The sequence below is a fragment of the Anolis sagrei genome, chromosome 5 (assembly GCF_037176765.1).
Source record: "Anolis sagrei isolate rAnoSag1 chromosome 5, rAnoSag1.mat, whole genome shotgun sequence".
NCBI classification, from domain to species: Eukaryota; Metazoa; Chordata; class Lepidosauria; order Squamata; family Dactyloidae; genus Anolis; species Anolis sagrei.
The window spans coordinates 6,735,658-6,748,321 of NC_090025.1; the positions used below are offsets into that span (position 1 = coordinate 6,735,658).

The window sequence follows — 12,664 nt, forward strand, 5'->3', positions numbered from 1 at the left end:
TGCTGCACAATGGATGTTTCAGGCCTTGGGAGAGAAATGGATCATCATCATCAGGACTTGGCGAGTGACAGCCGTGAAAAATCTCTCCGGAAGCAAGGAGGCTCACGCCAAGCGCTGTCAGCCTCCCAAGAAGAACTTCAGGTTGTCAGAGCTCAAGGAGAGCGGAGGTCCTTGCGAAAGGCTGGAAACAGGGCAGGTCTGGAGACAGAACATCCTCTCATTACAAGAACCCCGACAAGGACCGGCCTTGTTAGTTTGCCAGCAGGAAGGAAGGGCCGTCAAGATAGCCTTGGCTCCTTTGACGCTCTCACTCCAGAGGGGGAAAGAGAACTGGAAAAGTTGCTTTTGAGGACTATGAATCCACCCAGCCAAGAAGGAGGTGGCCACAGCAATCAGGGGATTACTCATTTACTTGCTTACTTAGGGGATGAGGTGCAGCTAGTTAGGGGATGTGATGTGGTGGCAAAAAAAGCCAAAGGGATTGTGGCCTGCATCAAGAGGAGCCTAGTGTCTAGATCTAGGGAAGTCATGCTCCCCATGCTCTATTCTGCTCTGGTTAGACCACACCTGAAATATTGTGTCCAATTCTGGGCACCACAATTCAAGAGAGATATTGACAAGCTGGAATGTGTCCAGAGGAGGGCGGCTAAAATGATCAAGGGTCTGGAGAACAAGCCCTATGAGGAGTGGCTTAAGGAGCTGGGCATGTTTAGCCTGAAGAAGAGAAGGCTGAGAGGAGATATGATAGCCATGTATAAATATGTGAGAGGAAGCCACAGGGAGGAGGGAGCAAGCTTGTTTTCTGCTTCTATGGAGATTAGGACAAGGAACAATGGCTTCAAACTACAAGAAAGGAGATTCCATTTGAACATGAGGAAGAACTTTCTGACTGTGAGAGCTGTTCAGCAGTGGAACTCTCTGCCCCGGAGTGTGGTGGAGGCTCCTTCTTTGGAAGCTTTTAAACAGAGGCTGGGTGGCCATCTGTCAGGGGTGATTTGAGTGCAATATTCCTGCCTCTTGGCAGGGGGTTGGACTGGATGACCCATGAGGTCTCTTCCAACTCTTTGATTCTAATTTTAATATTAGGATCCCTCGTAGTCCGAGGATGATGGTCCTCCAAGTGTAGCACCTTGGTGGTGGGTCTGTAGGTGGCCTTAGGATCTCCTAAGGGCTGTGGCGCAGCTAGTTAATAGCCAGCTGCATTAAATCACTGCTGACTGAGAAATCATGAGTGGAAAGCCAGCCCTAAGGATCCCTGCCATAGATGCAGGTAAAATGTCAGGAGAAAATGCTCCATGTAGTAGTATATATTGCTTTGAGTCTGTATAGAAATAAAATGATGATGATGATATCCCACTTCTTCTCTCCCGAAGAAGAACCAAAAGTGGCTAATCCTAAAAATGATACAATATGTAAATTAAAACCCAAAGCATACAAACATGGAAATAGAATTAAGCACAGGACTTATTAACTTACTTACTTAGGTGGAATCTCCTTTCTTGTAGTTTGAAGCCATTGTTCCATTGCGTCCTAGTCTCCAAGGAAGCAGAAAACAAGCTTGCTCCCTCCTCCCTATAACTTCCTCTCACATATTTATACATGGCTATCATGTCTCCTCTCATCCTTCTCTTCTTCAGGCTAAACATGCCCATCTCTTTAAGTCGCTCCTCATAGGGCTTGTTCTCCAGACCCTTGATCATTTGAGTCGCCCTCCTCTGGACACATTCCAGCTTGTCAATATCTCTCTTCAATTGTGGTGCCCGGAATTGGCATACCTACGGATGTCTCAGTCCTCAAACACTCTGCTTATTTGGAAAAATGCTGCACTCACAGAGCTCAGGACTTATTAAAATGCATAGTTGAAACCAGTAAACACATTTAAATACCTGTAGTAGATACTTAGAGAATGTTTGCAGGTTGCATCAACTCCTACTTGAGTTGAGGACTTGCACCCAATTCTTATTTGGAGCTGAGCCTCTCCAAACCTGGAGGATACGCACCTTCATTTCCCTCCTTGAGGGAAAAGATACAGAATGGGTGACGCCTGGCTCGAGAGCAGTACGTGTGAAAAAGATCTTGGAGTCCTCGTGGACAACAAGTTAAACATGAGCCAACAATGTGATGTGGCGGCAAAAAAAGCCAATGGGATTTTGGCCTGCATCAAGAGGAGCCTAGTGTCTAGATCTAAGGAAGTAATGCTACCCCTCTATTCCACTTTGGTTAGACCACTCCTGGAATACTGTGTCCAATTCTGGGCACCACAATTCAAGAGAGATATTGACAAGCTGGAATGTGTCCAGAGGAGGGCGACTAAAATGATCAAGGGTCTGGAGAACAAGCCCTATGAGGAGCGGCTTAGGGAACTGGGCATGTTTAGCCTGAAGAAGAGAAGGCTGAGAGGAGATATGATAGCCATGTATAAATATGTGAGAGGAAGCCACAGGGAGGAGGAGGGAGCAAGCTTGTTTTCTTCTGCCCTGGAGACTAGGACACAATGGAACAATGGCTTCAAACTACAAGAAAGAAGATTTCTCCTGAACATTAGGAAGAACTTCCTGACTGTGAGAGCCGTTCAGCAGTGGAACTCTCTGCCCCGGAGTGTGGTGGAGGCTCCTTCTTTGGAAGCTTTTAAGCAGAGGCTGGATGGCCATCTGTCAGGGGTGATTTGAATGCAATATTCCTGCTTCTTGGCAGAATGGGGTTGGACTGGGTGGCCCATGAGGTCTCTTCCAACTCTATGATTCTATGATTCTATGATCTTTGAGATGACCAATGGAAATACACCCAAAGTTTGCTAGAAATGAAGAGAAGATGCAACCGGAAAGCCCCGCCAGGGATGGGATTTGGGACATCACTACTCCATCCTTGTTTGGCCGGAGAAAGGCTGGCGGGTCTCCAACAAGAAAGAGCCTTTGGAAACTGGAGCTGAGTCATACGTCAAGGCGCCTATCCCTGGCCCCGGAGCAGAGGAGAGAATTATTTTCCCCCCTAATAAGTGTCAAAGTCCATAAATTCTCTCCTTCTTTCCCCTCCAAGGTTGGTAAATTATTCACATTTCTCTGCTGCTGTCCAAGAAAAGAGCTTGTCAAGGCGGTGGGAGGGCGGCATGTCCTACATTAAGGAGGACAGCCCTGCGCTTGATTGGCTGTCAAAGGCTTCGCTGGAAAGAATATTCAGAAATATCATTCTCCTCAATGGGGAAAAAAGGGTCTCGACACTCAAAAATAATCCAGTGTGCTTTGGGGTGCAAAAGTGTCTTGAGTTTTAGTTCTGAATTTAACCAATAGTTTTAGGGTGTTGAACCCACTTGAATATTCAATCTATAATGTAGAATGAATGCCGTTCAACACCACGTTTACTGCTATGGCTCAATGATGTGGGATTATGGGAATTGTAGTTTGGTTGGGCACCAACACTCTTTAGCAGAGAATCCTAAAGACCTTGCAAAACTACAACTCCCAGGATTCCATAGTACTGGGCCATGGCGATTGGAGAAGTGTAAACTGTGTATACGCAACCTCAGATAGGGCTAAACAAAACTGATGATATTTGTTTGTTTATTTATTTACAGCATTTATATTCCGCCCTTCTCACCCTGCAAGGGACTCAGGGCGGATCACAATGCACATATACATGGTAAACATTCAATGCCATAGACACACAACATATATAGACAGACACACAGAGGCTATTTAGCTTTCCAGCTTCATGAGGAAGGGTATGCTTTTTGAATTCCGGCCACCGGGGGAGCTGTTGCTTCACCGTCCACTTATAACACCAATGGAGTACTTCCTCATTCTTTTGCACGCTGCTGGAGAGTTTTATGGTGTCGTAAATTAGTTAAATTAGCCTCCCTGCATAAACGGTACCTAAATTTCCTACTTGATAGATGCAACTGTCTTTTGGGCTGCAAAGGTGGACAGCAAGCTAGACAAATGGCCCGAAGCTCACTCCAACCCGAGCTGGCTTCGAACTCATGACCTCTCGGTCAGTAGTGATTTTATTGCAGCTGATTTCCAACCAGCTGTGCCACAACCCATTCCACTAAGATAAACTACTAAACAGTGGTGGTGCAGTGGGTTAAACCACTGAGCTGCTAAACTTGTCAACTGAAAGGTTACAGATTCGAATCTGAAGAGCGGCGTGAGCTCCCGCTGTTAGCCCCAGCTTCTGTTAACCTAGCAGTTCGAAAACATGCAAATGTGAGTAGATCAATAGGTACCACTCTGGTGGGAAGGTAATGGCGCTCCATGCAGTCATGCCGGCTACATGACTTTGGAGGTGTCTACGGACAACACCGGCTCTTCGGCTTAGAAATGGAAATGAGCACCACCCTCCAGAGTTGAACACAACTAGACTTAATGTCAAGGGAAATATTTACGTTTACCTTTATTACAGGACTTTAGCTAAGCAAATGTGGCATTATAACTCAGTGATGCTTTGACCAATGGCTAGAGGAAAAAGTGCACAATAGATGATGAAAAGACATAAAACTTTCTGGTGGGAGGGTAACGGTGCTCCATGCAGTCATGCCAGCCACATGACCTTGGAGGTGTCTATGGACAATGCCAGCTCTTCGGCTTAGAGATGAGCACCAACTACCGGAGTGTGACACAACTGGACTTAGTGTCAGGGGAAAACCTTTACCTTTGCCTATTAAACTATCAGATTAAAATCTTGTTGGGTTGTCGTAGGTTTTTTCGGGCTATATGGCCATGTTCTAGAGGCATTCTCTCCTGACGTTTCGCCTGCATCTATGGCAAGCATCCTCAGAGGTAGTGAGGATGCTTGCCATAGATGCAGTCAAAACGTCAGGAGAGAATGCCTCTAGAACATGGCCATATAGCCCGAAAAAACCTGCAACAACCCAGTGATTCCAGCCATGAAAGCCTTCAACAATACATTAAAATCTTGTTGGTTGTCATCCTACATTGCGGTTACGGATTTGTTGGAGTTACAGGTCTATTTAGTCTACATAATAGGAAAACACAGCTCAGGGTGAAGCAGTAACACAGTGGAGATGCTATCCTGCCCATATCAAAGGAAAACACAGCTTGCATCCACATTACACAGAACCTAGAGCTTCATACCAGAGGTTCAGAAGTATGGTTTTCAGGCTCTCCTCCTTTTTCTCCTTCAGAAAATGCCATCCAAGCCTTTGGCAACGGGACGTACCTGAGCGCAGCCCTGGGTCCCTCCACCCCTCCCACAACACAGATGCGCAAACAAGAGAGGAACGCCAACAAAGCGGCGGCCACCCTCAGAGAGAACATCTTCGAGCAGATACAGCCCACCAAGGTGAGTCTGGAACCCAAACAAAAAGGGCCGGAATGAGGGGACACTTGGTCGAGGGTTGCTCTCATGTCAATAGTGCAGTGAATCCAGGATGTCAGTCCTTGTTTCCTTTGCTCATTGGTTCCATCCTTCCTTCTTTCTCTCTTTCCTTCCTTCCCTCCCTCTTTCTCTCTTGCATGCCTTCTCTCCTTCCTTCCCCCTCTTTCCTTCCTTCTTTCACTTTTTTCTTTCCTTCTCTCCTTACTTCCTTCTCTACCTTTCTTTCTTTCCTTCTCTCCTTCCCACCTTCTTTCCCTCTTTCTCTCCATCTTTCCCCTTCCTTCCTCTTTCTGTGTATGTGTGTGTATGTATTTGTGTATATGTGTATATATGTGTGTTTGTGTATATGTGTGGTTTTGCGTATGCGTTGTAATGTATTTTTGGGTTTTTTGGCTTTTAAAGTCTCTTCTGCTGTGTTTTTCAGTGTTTCTATGACTGATGGTCACTTGTTGGCCTGATAGGTGCATTATGCCCAAATTTGGTGTCAAGTCACCCAGTGGTTTTTGAGTTATGTTAATCCCACAAACGAACATTACATTTTTATTTATATAGATTTATTTATTTATTTATTTTGTCAGGAGCGAACCAAACAGTTGTACTGCACTAAAAAACACACACACAAAGTTTGCAAACTGGGCATTCTATTAAATGTCCTTTGACCAGTAACTGGCCACTTGAAGTGCCTCTGCCGTTGCTATAAGAAGGTCCTCCATGGTGCATGTGGCAGGGCTCAGGTTGCATTGCAGCAGGTGTTGCTCTTCTCCACACTCGCATGTCGGGGACTCCACTTTGTGGCCCCATTTCTTAGGGTTGGCTCTGCATCTCGTGGTGCCAGAGTGCCTTCAGTGCCTTCCAAGTTCAGTGCCTTCCAAGTCGCCCAGTCTTCTGTGTGCCCAGGGGGGAGTCTCTCATTTGGTATCAACCATTGATTGAGGTTCTGGGTTCTAGCCTGCCACTTTTGGACTCTTGCTTGCTGAGGTGTTCCAGCAAGTGTCTCTGTAGATCTTAGAAAACTATTTCTTGATTTAAGTCATTGGCGTGTTGGCTAATACCCAAATGGGGGAGGAGCCGGAGATGTTATACAGATAACACTATATAACAAAAAACATTTCTTTCCTGGTTTGAAAGTGTTATATCCTGTTTCATTGTGTGGTCCTTACTTTGAAAGTAGTTGTTCTACTCCAGGGTGGATTGGTTGAAACCCTCTGAGATATTCATTGAAAAACAAGCGCAAAATGCTGCAGGGTACGGAAACAAAAATTTTGAGATTTAGTAAACCTTTTCCATGTCTTTATGATAGAACTAATTAGGAAATGGCATTTGTAACCCAGGAACAAAAATCGTATAATACATTGGGAGATATCTGGCTTGAAAACTCTCCATGTGAAAGGGATCAAAGAGTCTTAGGAGATCATAACCTGAACAGGATCCAATAGTGTGATGAGGCAATTTAAAAAGGCAATGTGATTCTAGGTTGTATGAATATGAGGAAAGTGTCTAGATTTGCTCCAAGAACCAGGTTGTGGTGCAGCTGGTTGGGAATGAGCTCCATTAAAATCACTACTGACCGAAAGGTCATGAGTTCAAAGCTAGCCTGGGTCGGAGTAAGCTCCTGACCATTTGTCTAGCTTGCTGTCGACCTTTGTAGCCCAAAAGACAGTTACATCTGTCAAGTAGGAAATTTAGGTACCACTTATGCGGGGAGACTAATTTAACTAACAATTTCAACGGAAAGGAGAAAATCAAGAAAATGAACAAAATCTGGCTACCAGTATGAAAAAAAAATCTAAAATTATAACAGCAAAACAACAGAGAGGAAACAAACAAGGACATCTAATCACCTCTCAACAAAAGATTGCTCTAGGCACTGCCAGGCCATCAAATGCTAATCAAGGTGGTCAGTTGAAACATTCACAGCTAGCTCCAACAGACAAGAGTCTTTTGTCCCACCCTGGTCATTCCACAGATATATAAACCCTTTTTCCTAATTCGAACAGACCTCACAACCTCTGAGGATGCTTGCCATAGATGCAGGTGAAACGTCAGGAGAGAATGCCTCTAGAACATGGCAATATAGCCCAAAAAAACCTACAACAACCCATTAGGAAGAACTTGCTGACAGTTAGAGCTGTTCAACAGTTGGATATTCTGCCTCAGAGGGCTGTGGAGTTTCTGTCTCTTGGGATTTTGAAGTAGAGCCTGGATGGCCACGTGTCAGGAGGGCTTTGATTGTGTCATTCTACATGGAGGGGGTTGGATTGGATGAGCTTTGGGGTGTTTACCGACTTGGCTTCCCACTGCTTTCTTCAATCAGCAGTTGGGGAACACCCAACTCCTCAAAACGGACTCCTCTCTTCATCTTCATATGCTGGCAAGATGGATTTCATAGAATCATAGAATCAAAGAGTTGGAAGAGGTCTCATGGGCCATCCAGTCCAACCCCCTTCTGCCAAGAAGCAGGAATATTGCATTCAAATCATCCCTGACAGATGGCCATCCAGCCTCTGCTTACAAGCTTCCAAAGAAGGAGCCTCCGCCACACTTTGGAAGCTTTTAAGCAGAGGCTGGATGGCCATCTGTCAGGGGTGATTTGAATGCAATATTCCACTCACAGCTACTGGGATGGCTTCCATTTTGCCAGCATACAAAGATTAAGTAAATGGGTGGAAATACGAGTGGGATAAGGTAATATCTCAAGTCTGATTCCATCCAGATCCTCATCCCCAACCCTGGCAACAGTTGGACTGCACTTTGTCTTTATTTTTCAGCACAGAAAGTTGGGTGGAATTTCAGCACAGAATTTTGAAACATTTTCCAAAATTTGTGTCACTTTTCAGACCCACATTTCCCACAATGTTTGGACAAACTCTCCCCGTCTTTCCTTGTGCATTTTTCTATATGTGTGTGTTTTTGGAAAGGCATCTTTCCTTTGCCAGACATGTCTCAAACATGGAAACTTGCAGCTTTTTCCGCTCAGCAATGGCAATGGCTCCTCCATTCCAAACTCCTGTGTTTACTTGTTTGTTTGTTTTCCCTTTTTGGAAAGTTGTGTCTAAGTTTCAGGATCCGATAAGGCTGCCCTGCTGGAAGGCTGCCTTTGGCGGCTGCGGCTGCTTCCAAGCTTGGAGCTGAACTTTGCGAGCTGTATTTAACTCCTGGGGCCCTGGCAGCTGCGGGATAAGAGAAGCGCTAAGCCGATTAGACAGCAGCGACAGAAGGTTTCAAAGCAACGGCATCTGACAAGCCCACTCCCAGCCCACAGATAGGGGCTTGCGATGCTCGCTCTCTCTCTCTCTCTCAATCTCTCCTGAGACAGGGAACATGGAGATTTGGCATTTAATTCAAACTCTGAGCTGGATTACAGACTTGCTCCTGCATTTCCAAAACCCAAAGCCCTCAAATGCAGAAGTCAGGAGCCGTGGCAGAGGACACAGGGATCTGCATTCCACAGATTCATACAATCATAGACTCATAAGAGTTGGAAGAGACCAAAAGGGCCATCCAGTCCAACCCCTTCCTGCCAGGCAGGAAAACACAATCGAAAACACAATCTAAGCATTCCTGATAGATGGACATCCAGAGAAGCAGACTCTACTGGATTCCAAGACAGTATATTTCACTTGGAAGTTCTTCCTAATTTTTGTGGAATCTCTTTTCCTGCAGCTTGAACCCATTCCAGAGCTTCTCTAACCTAATGCTGGCTGTAGGATGATGACAGATTTATTTATTTACTGGCTGTACCTGCCATGCGTTGCTGTGGCCAACCTTCCCTCCCTCTTTCTCTCCTTCCTTCCTTCCCTTTTTTATTTCCTTCTCTCCTTCCTTCTCTCCTTCCTTCCTTCCTTCCTTCCTTCCTTCCTTCCTTCCCTTCCCTTCCCTTCCCTTCCCTTCCTTTCTTCCTTCCTTTTCTTTCCTTCCTTCCCTCCTTCCCTCCCTCCCTCTTTGCTTCCTTCCTTCCTTCCTTCCTTCCTTTTCTTTCCTTCCTTCCTTCCTTCCTTCCTTCCTTCCTTGCCTCCCTCCCTCCTTCTTTCCTTCCTTCCTTCCTTCCCCTCCCTTTTTCTTTCTCTCCTTTCTTCCTCTGCATGTGGTAGGGTTCAGGCCGCATTGCAGCAGGTGGTCAGTAGTTTGCTCCTCTCCACACTTGCATGTCATGGATTCCACTTTGTGGCCCCATTTCTTAAGGTTGGCTCTGCATCTCGTGGTGCCAGAACGCAGTCTGTTCAGCGCCTTCCAAGTTGCCCAGTCTTCTGTATGCCCAGGGGGGAGTCTCTCATTTGGTATCAGCCATGAATTGACATTCTGTGTGTTTCTGGTGGTCTTTGGTGACACCTCTGATGTCCCCTCGCAACCCCCCCCCCCAGGGGTCCCAACCCCCACGTTGAGAAACACTGATCTACAGCATCTGGGATTCATTGACGCTCTCCCATCCAAGGCTTATCCTGCTTAGCTTCCAAGACCAGATGGGATCTGGTGTCTTACAGGTATATGGGTCCTGCTAGATAGTTTCTCTTAATCTGGAAGTTCCCAAGTTGGGAGCCCTGTTGAGTAGACTATACTACACCATATAAACTGCATTATATGGTGTAGTGTAGACTCATATAATGCAGTTTAAATGCATTGACCTGCATTATGTGAGTGTACACAGACTGGTTTTTTTAATCCCCATGGCTCCCTAAGAGAGTTAGGACTGCCAGTAAATCATTTAGGACTTTGAATGTTATCTGCAGCACCTTGAATTCAGACCCAAAGCCAATTGGGCAGCCGATTTTGGAACAGTAATAGTATAAATGTAGGTTCATCGTGTGCAAGCATGGTGTAGATTTGGCCATTATTTATTATTTATTTATTTATTTATTTATTTGATGCATTTATTAACCGCCATTCTCAGCCCTACAGGGCGACTCATGGCGGTGTACATACATATAAAAGACAATTTACAAAAGGCAATTACAACAACATCTAAACTACACAACAAATTACAAAACTACACTAAAAATCCGCTTCGTCTCATAGTGGAATCATAACCAATCTCATATTCCTTGTTCCATTCCAGTCATCTTTACCACATTGTTATAGCACTTAATTAAATGCCTTCTCGAACAGCCATGTCTTGAGGCTTTTTCGGAAGGACATGAGGGAGGGCGCCTGTCTGATATCTGCAGGGAGAGTGTTCCACAGCCGGGGGGCCACCACCGAGAAGGCCCTTTCCCTCGTCCCCGCCAAACGTGCCTGTGAGGCAGGCGGGATCGAGAGAAGGGCCTCCCCGGACGATCTCAAGGTCCTCGTGGGCTCGTAGGCCAAGATGCGGTCCGAAAGGTATTTTGGGCCGGAACCGTTTAGGGCTTTGTAGGCCAAAACCAGCACCTTAAATTGGGTCCGGTAGCAAATCGGCAGCCAATGGAGCTGGGACAACAGCTCCATCCTTCCTCTTCCTCCATCCTTTAACTCCTTCCTTCCTCTTTGTGTCTCCTTCCAGATATCTGTTGAGGAGAAAGTCTTACAAGACGCCACTCACTTAGCATCCGGTGCCTCCCTCAGAGTCCTGGTGCTGTCCGTCCGTGGCTGCTGGGTCCTGTGGTCCTTTGCCTCTGCCAGCACATCCCTCCTGGTGTCCATGTGAACTGGAGCAAGCCCACACCCGAGAGCTGAGACTGAACTGCTCTTTGTTGTGTATCATTTTTCAACGTGGAGAGCCAGGGTCCAAGGCGGCGCCGGCCTCCACCTCCCTCCTCATCAACTTAAGAAGCAAAGAAACTCATCTCATCCAGTTGTTTGTTGGCACCTTTTCTGGTGAGCAAATGCTGTCCTCATCCGGGGAGGTGCTGGAGATCCAAACCTCATGATCCATCTTTGGGCCCTTGCAAAAGTCACCGTTTGGGACTCAATTCATAATCCTTTTTCTTTTTAATGTTGGCAGGTCAGCAAACATTGCCAACTTTGGTGTGATAAAGCAGCTGCTACCCTCTTGGAGTCTGTTCTTATGTGCCTTCAAGTCAACTCCGACTTATGGCGAACCTATTATGGGGTTTACTTGGCAAGGTTGCTTTGGAGGAAATGTGCCACTGCCTTCCTCTGAGGACAAGGGAGTGTGTTTTGCCCATGGTCACAATTGGGGTTCCTTGGCTGAGCGAGGATTTGAAGCCTGGTCTCTTGAAGTCCATACCCAACATTCAATGCTGGATCTTGGAGGACCTTCTATGAAAGGGTTGGAGTAGAAACTTACTAACAACCTGTATCTCCACACATTGTATCGGTAGCTGGACTGCTTCCTCATGCCAATATGGTCAACTCCTGCTAACAGTTTCACCCAGTCCCCTAATTATTTTTTTAAGGGTTGAATGGTTATCCTTTGAGACTGAAACTCAGACCCAAACACTTGGATGTCCTACACGGCCCAGTTGCAAAGATCTGTGCTATTCTTCTATGACTTCATGAGATGTTGACGCAATGGATTATCTGTTGAAGAATGGGTTTGCTTGGAGAATATATGCTTGTTTGTAACTTCATGGGAACCTCTAGGACCAGAGAGACTGAGTTTCTGATGCTAAAGAGGAGAAACAAAACATCATCCCTTTCCCATGAGCAAGTCATGGACTCGGTTCCAATGGGGCATGTTCAAGGACAAAACTCCCGTCTTATCTGGTAATATACAAGGGGGCAAACCATACATATGTCTGGAGTCCTACCATGTCATTGATGGGCATCTTCAGGTTGTGTGGTCCTCCTCCAAACTTGTGTTGCTGAACCAGTCATCCCAAGGGATTTTGAGAGAAGGTTTAGCTCCCCACAGAGTGCTTGTGGTATTGTGTGCCTTCAAGTCGCTTCTGATGTATGGCAACCCTAAAGGGTTTTGAGCATTGGCTACAACTTTGGTGACCAGGCTCAATGTTGGAAATCTAATGGATTGGACAAGTCACACCCTAAAGGTGTGACTTGTCCAATCCATTAGATTTCCAACATTGAGCCTGGTCACCAAAGTTGTAGCCAATGCTCAAACCACTACACCACACAGTCTCTCATACCACAGTGCCCCTCGATATAAGTTGGTCCAGAAAAAGAGACTTCAGAATCAATCTCAGACATTTATAATCTTCAGAATTTGAGGGTTCAAGAGAGGCATAGATGTTACATATCCAAACACCAGCATCTGCAAGGTTTTGGGGTCAAATTTCACCCTTGGGTCCATGGTTTGCACACCTGACCACCACCACCCTGTTGAACCTCTGAATTCATCTTGAGAAGTTTTGAGGTTGAGCTTGGATTGGATGATAATAGTATCTCCATCTGTGGCGATGCTTATTCCAGTTGTGGTTGATCCATAGGGGAAAGT

At 45.9% G+C, this 12,664-nt stretch overlaps 1 protein-coding gene across 3 annotated transcripts in view; it reads left to right on the forward strand.

Annotated features, from left to right (window-relative positions):
* Positions 1-12,254, forward strand: part of GFRA4 (GDNF family receptor alpha 4) — a 231,845-nt gene extending 219,591 nt beyond the window's left edge. For all 3 annotated transcript variants that reach the window (XM_060779448.2, XM_060779450.2, XM_060779449.2), the window contains exons 7-8: positions 5,141-5,298; positions 10,811-12,254. In XM_060779448.2, coding sequence (XP_060635431.1) covers positions 5,141-5,298; positions 10,811-10,954 — 302 coding nt within the window. In that variant the 3' untranslated portion in view covers positions 10,955-12,254. The remainder of the gene's footprint in view (positions 1-5,140; positions 5,299-10,810) is intronic.
* The last annotated feature ends 410 nt before the right edge of the window (positions 12,255-12,664 follow it).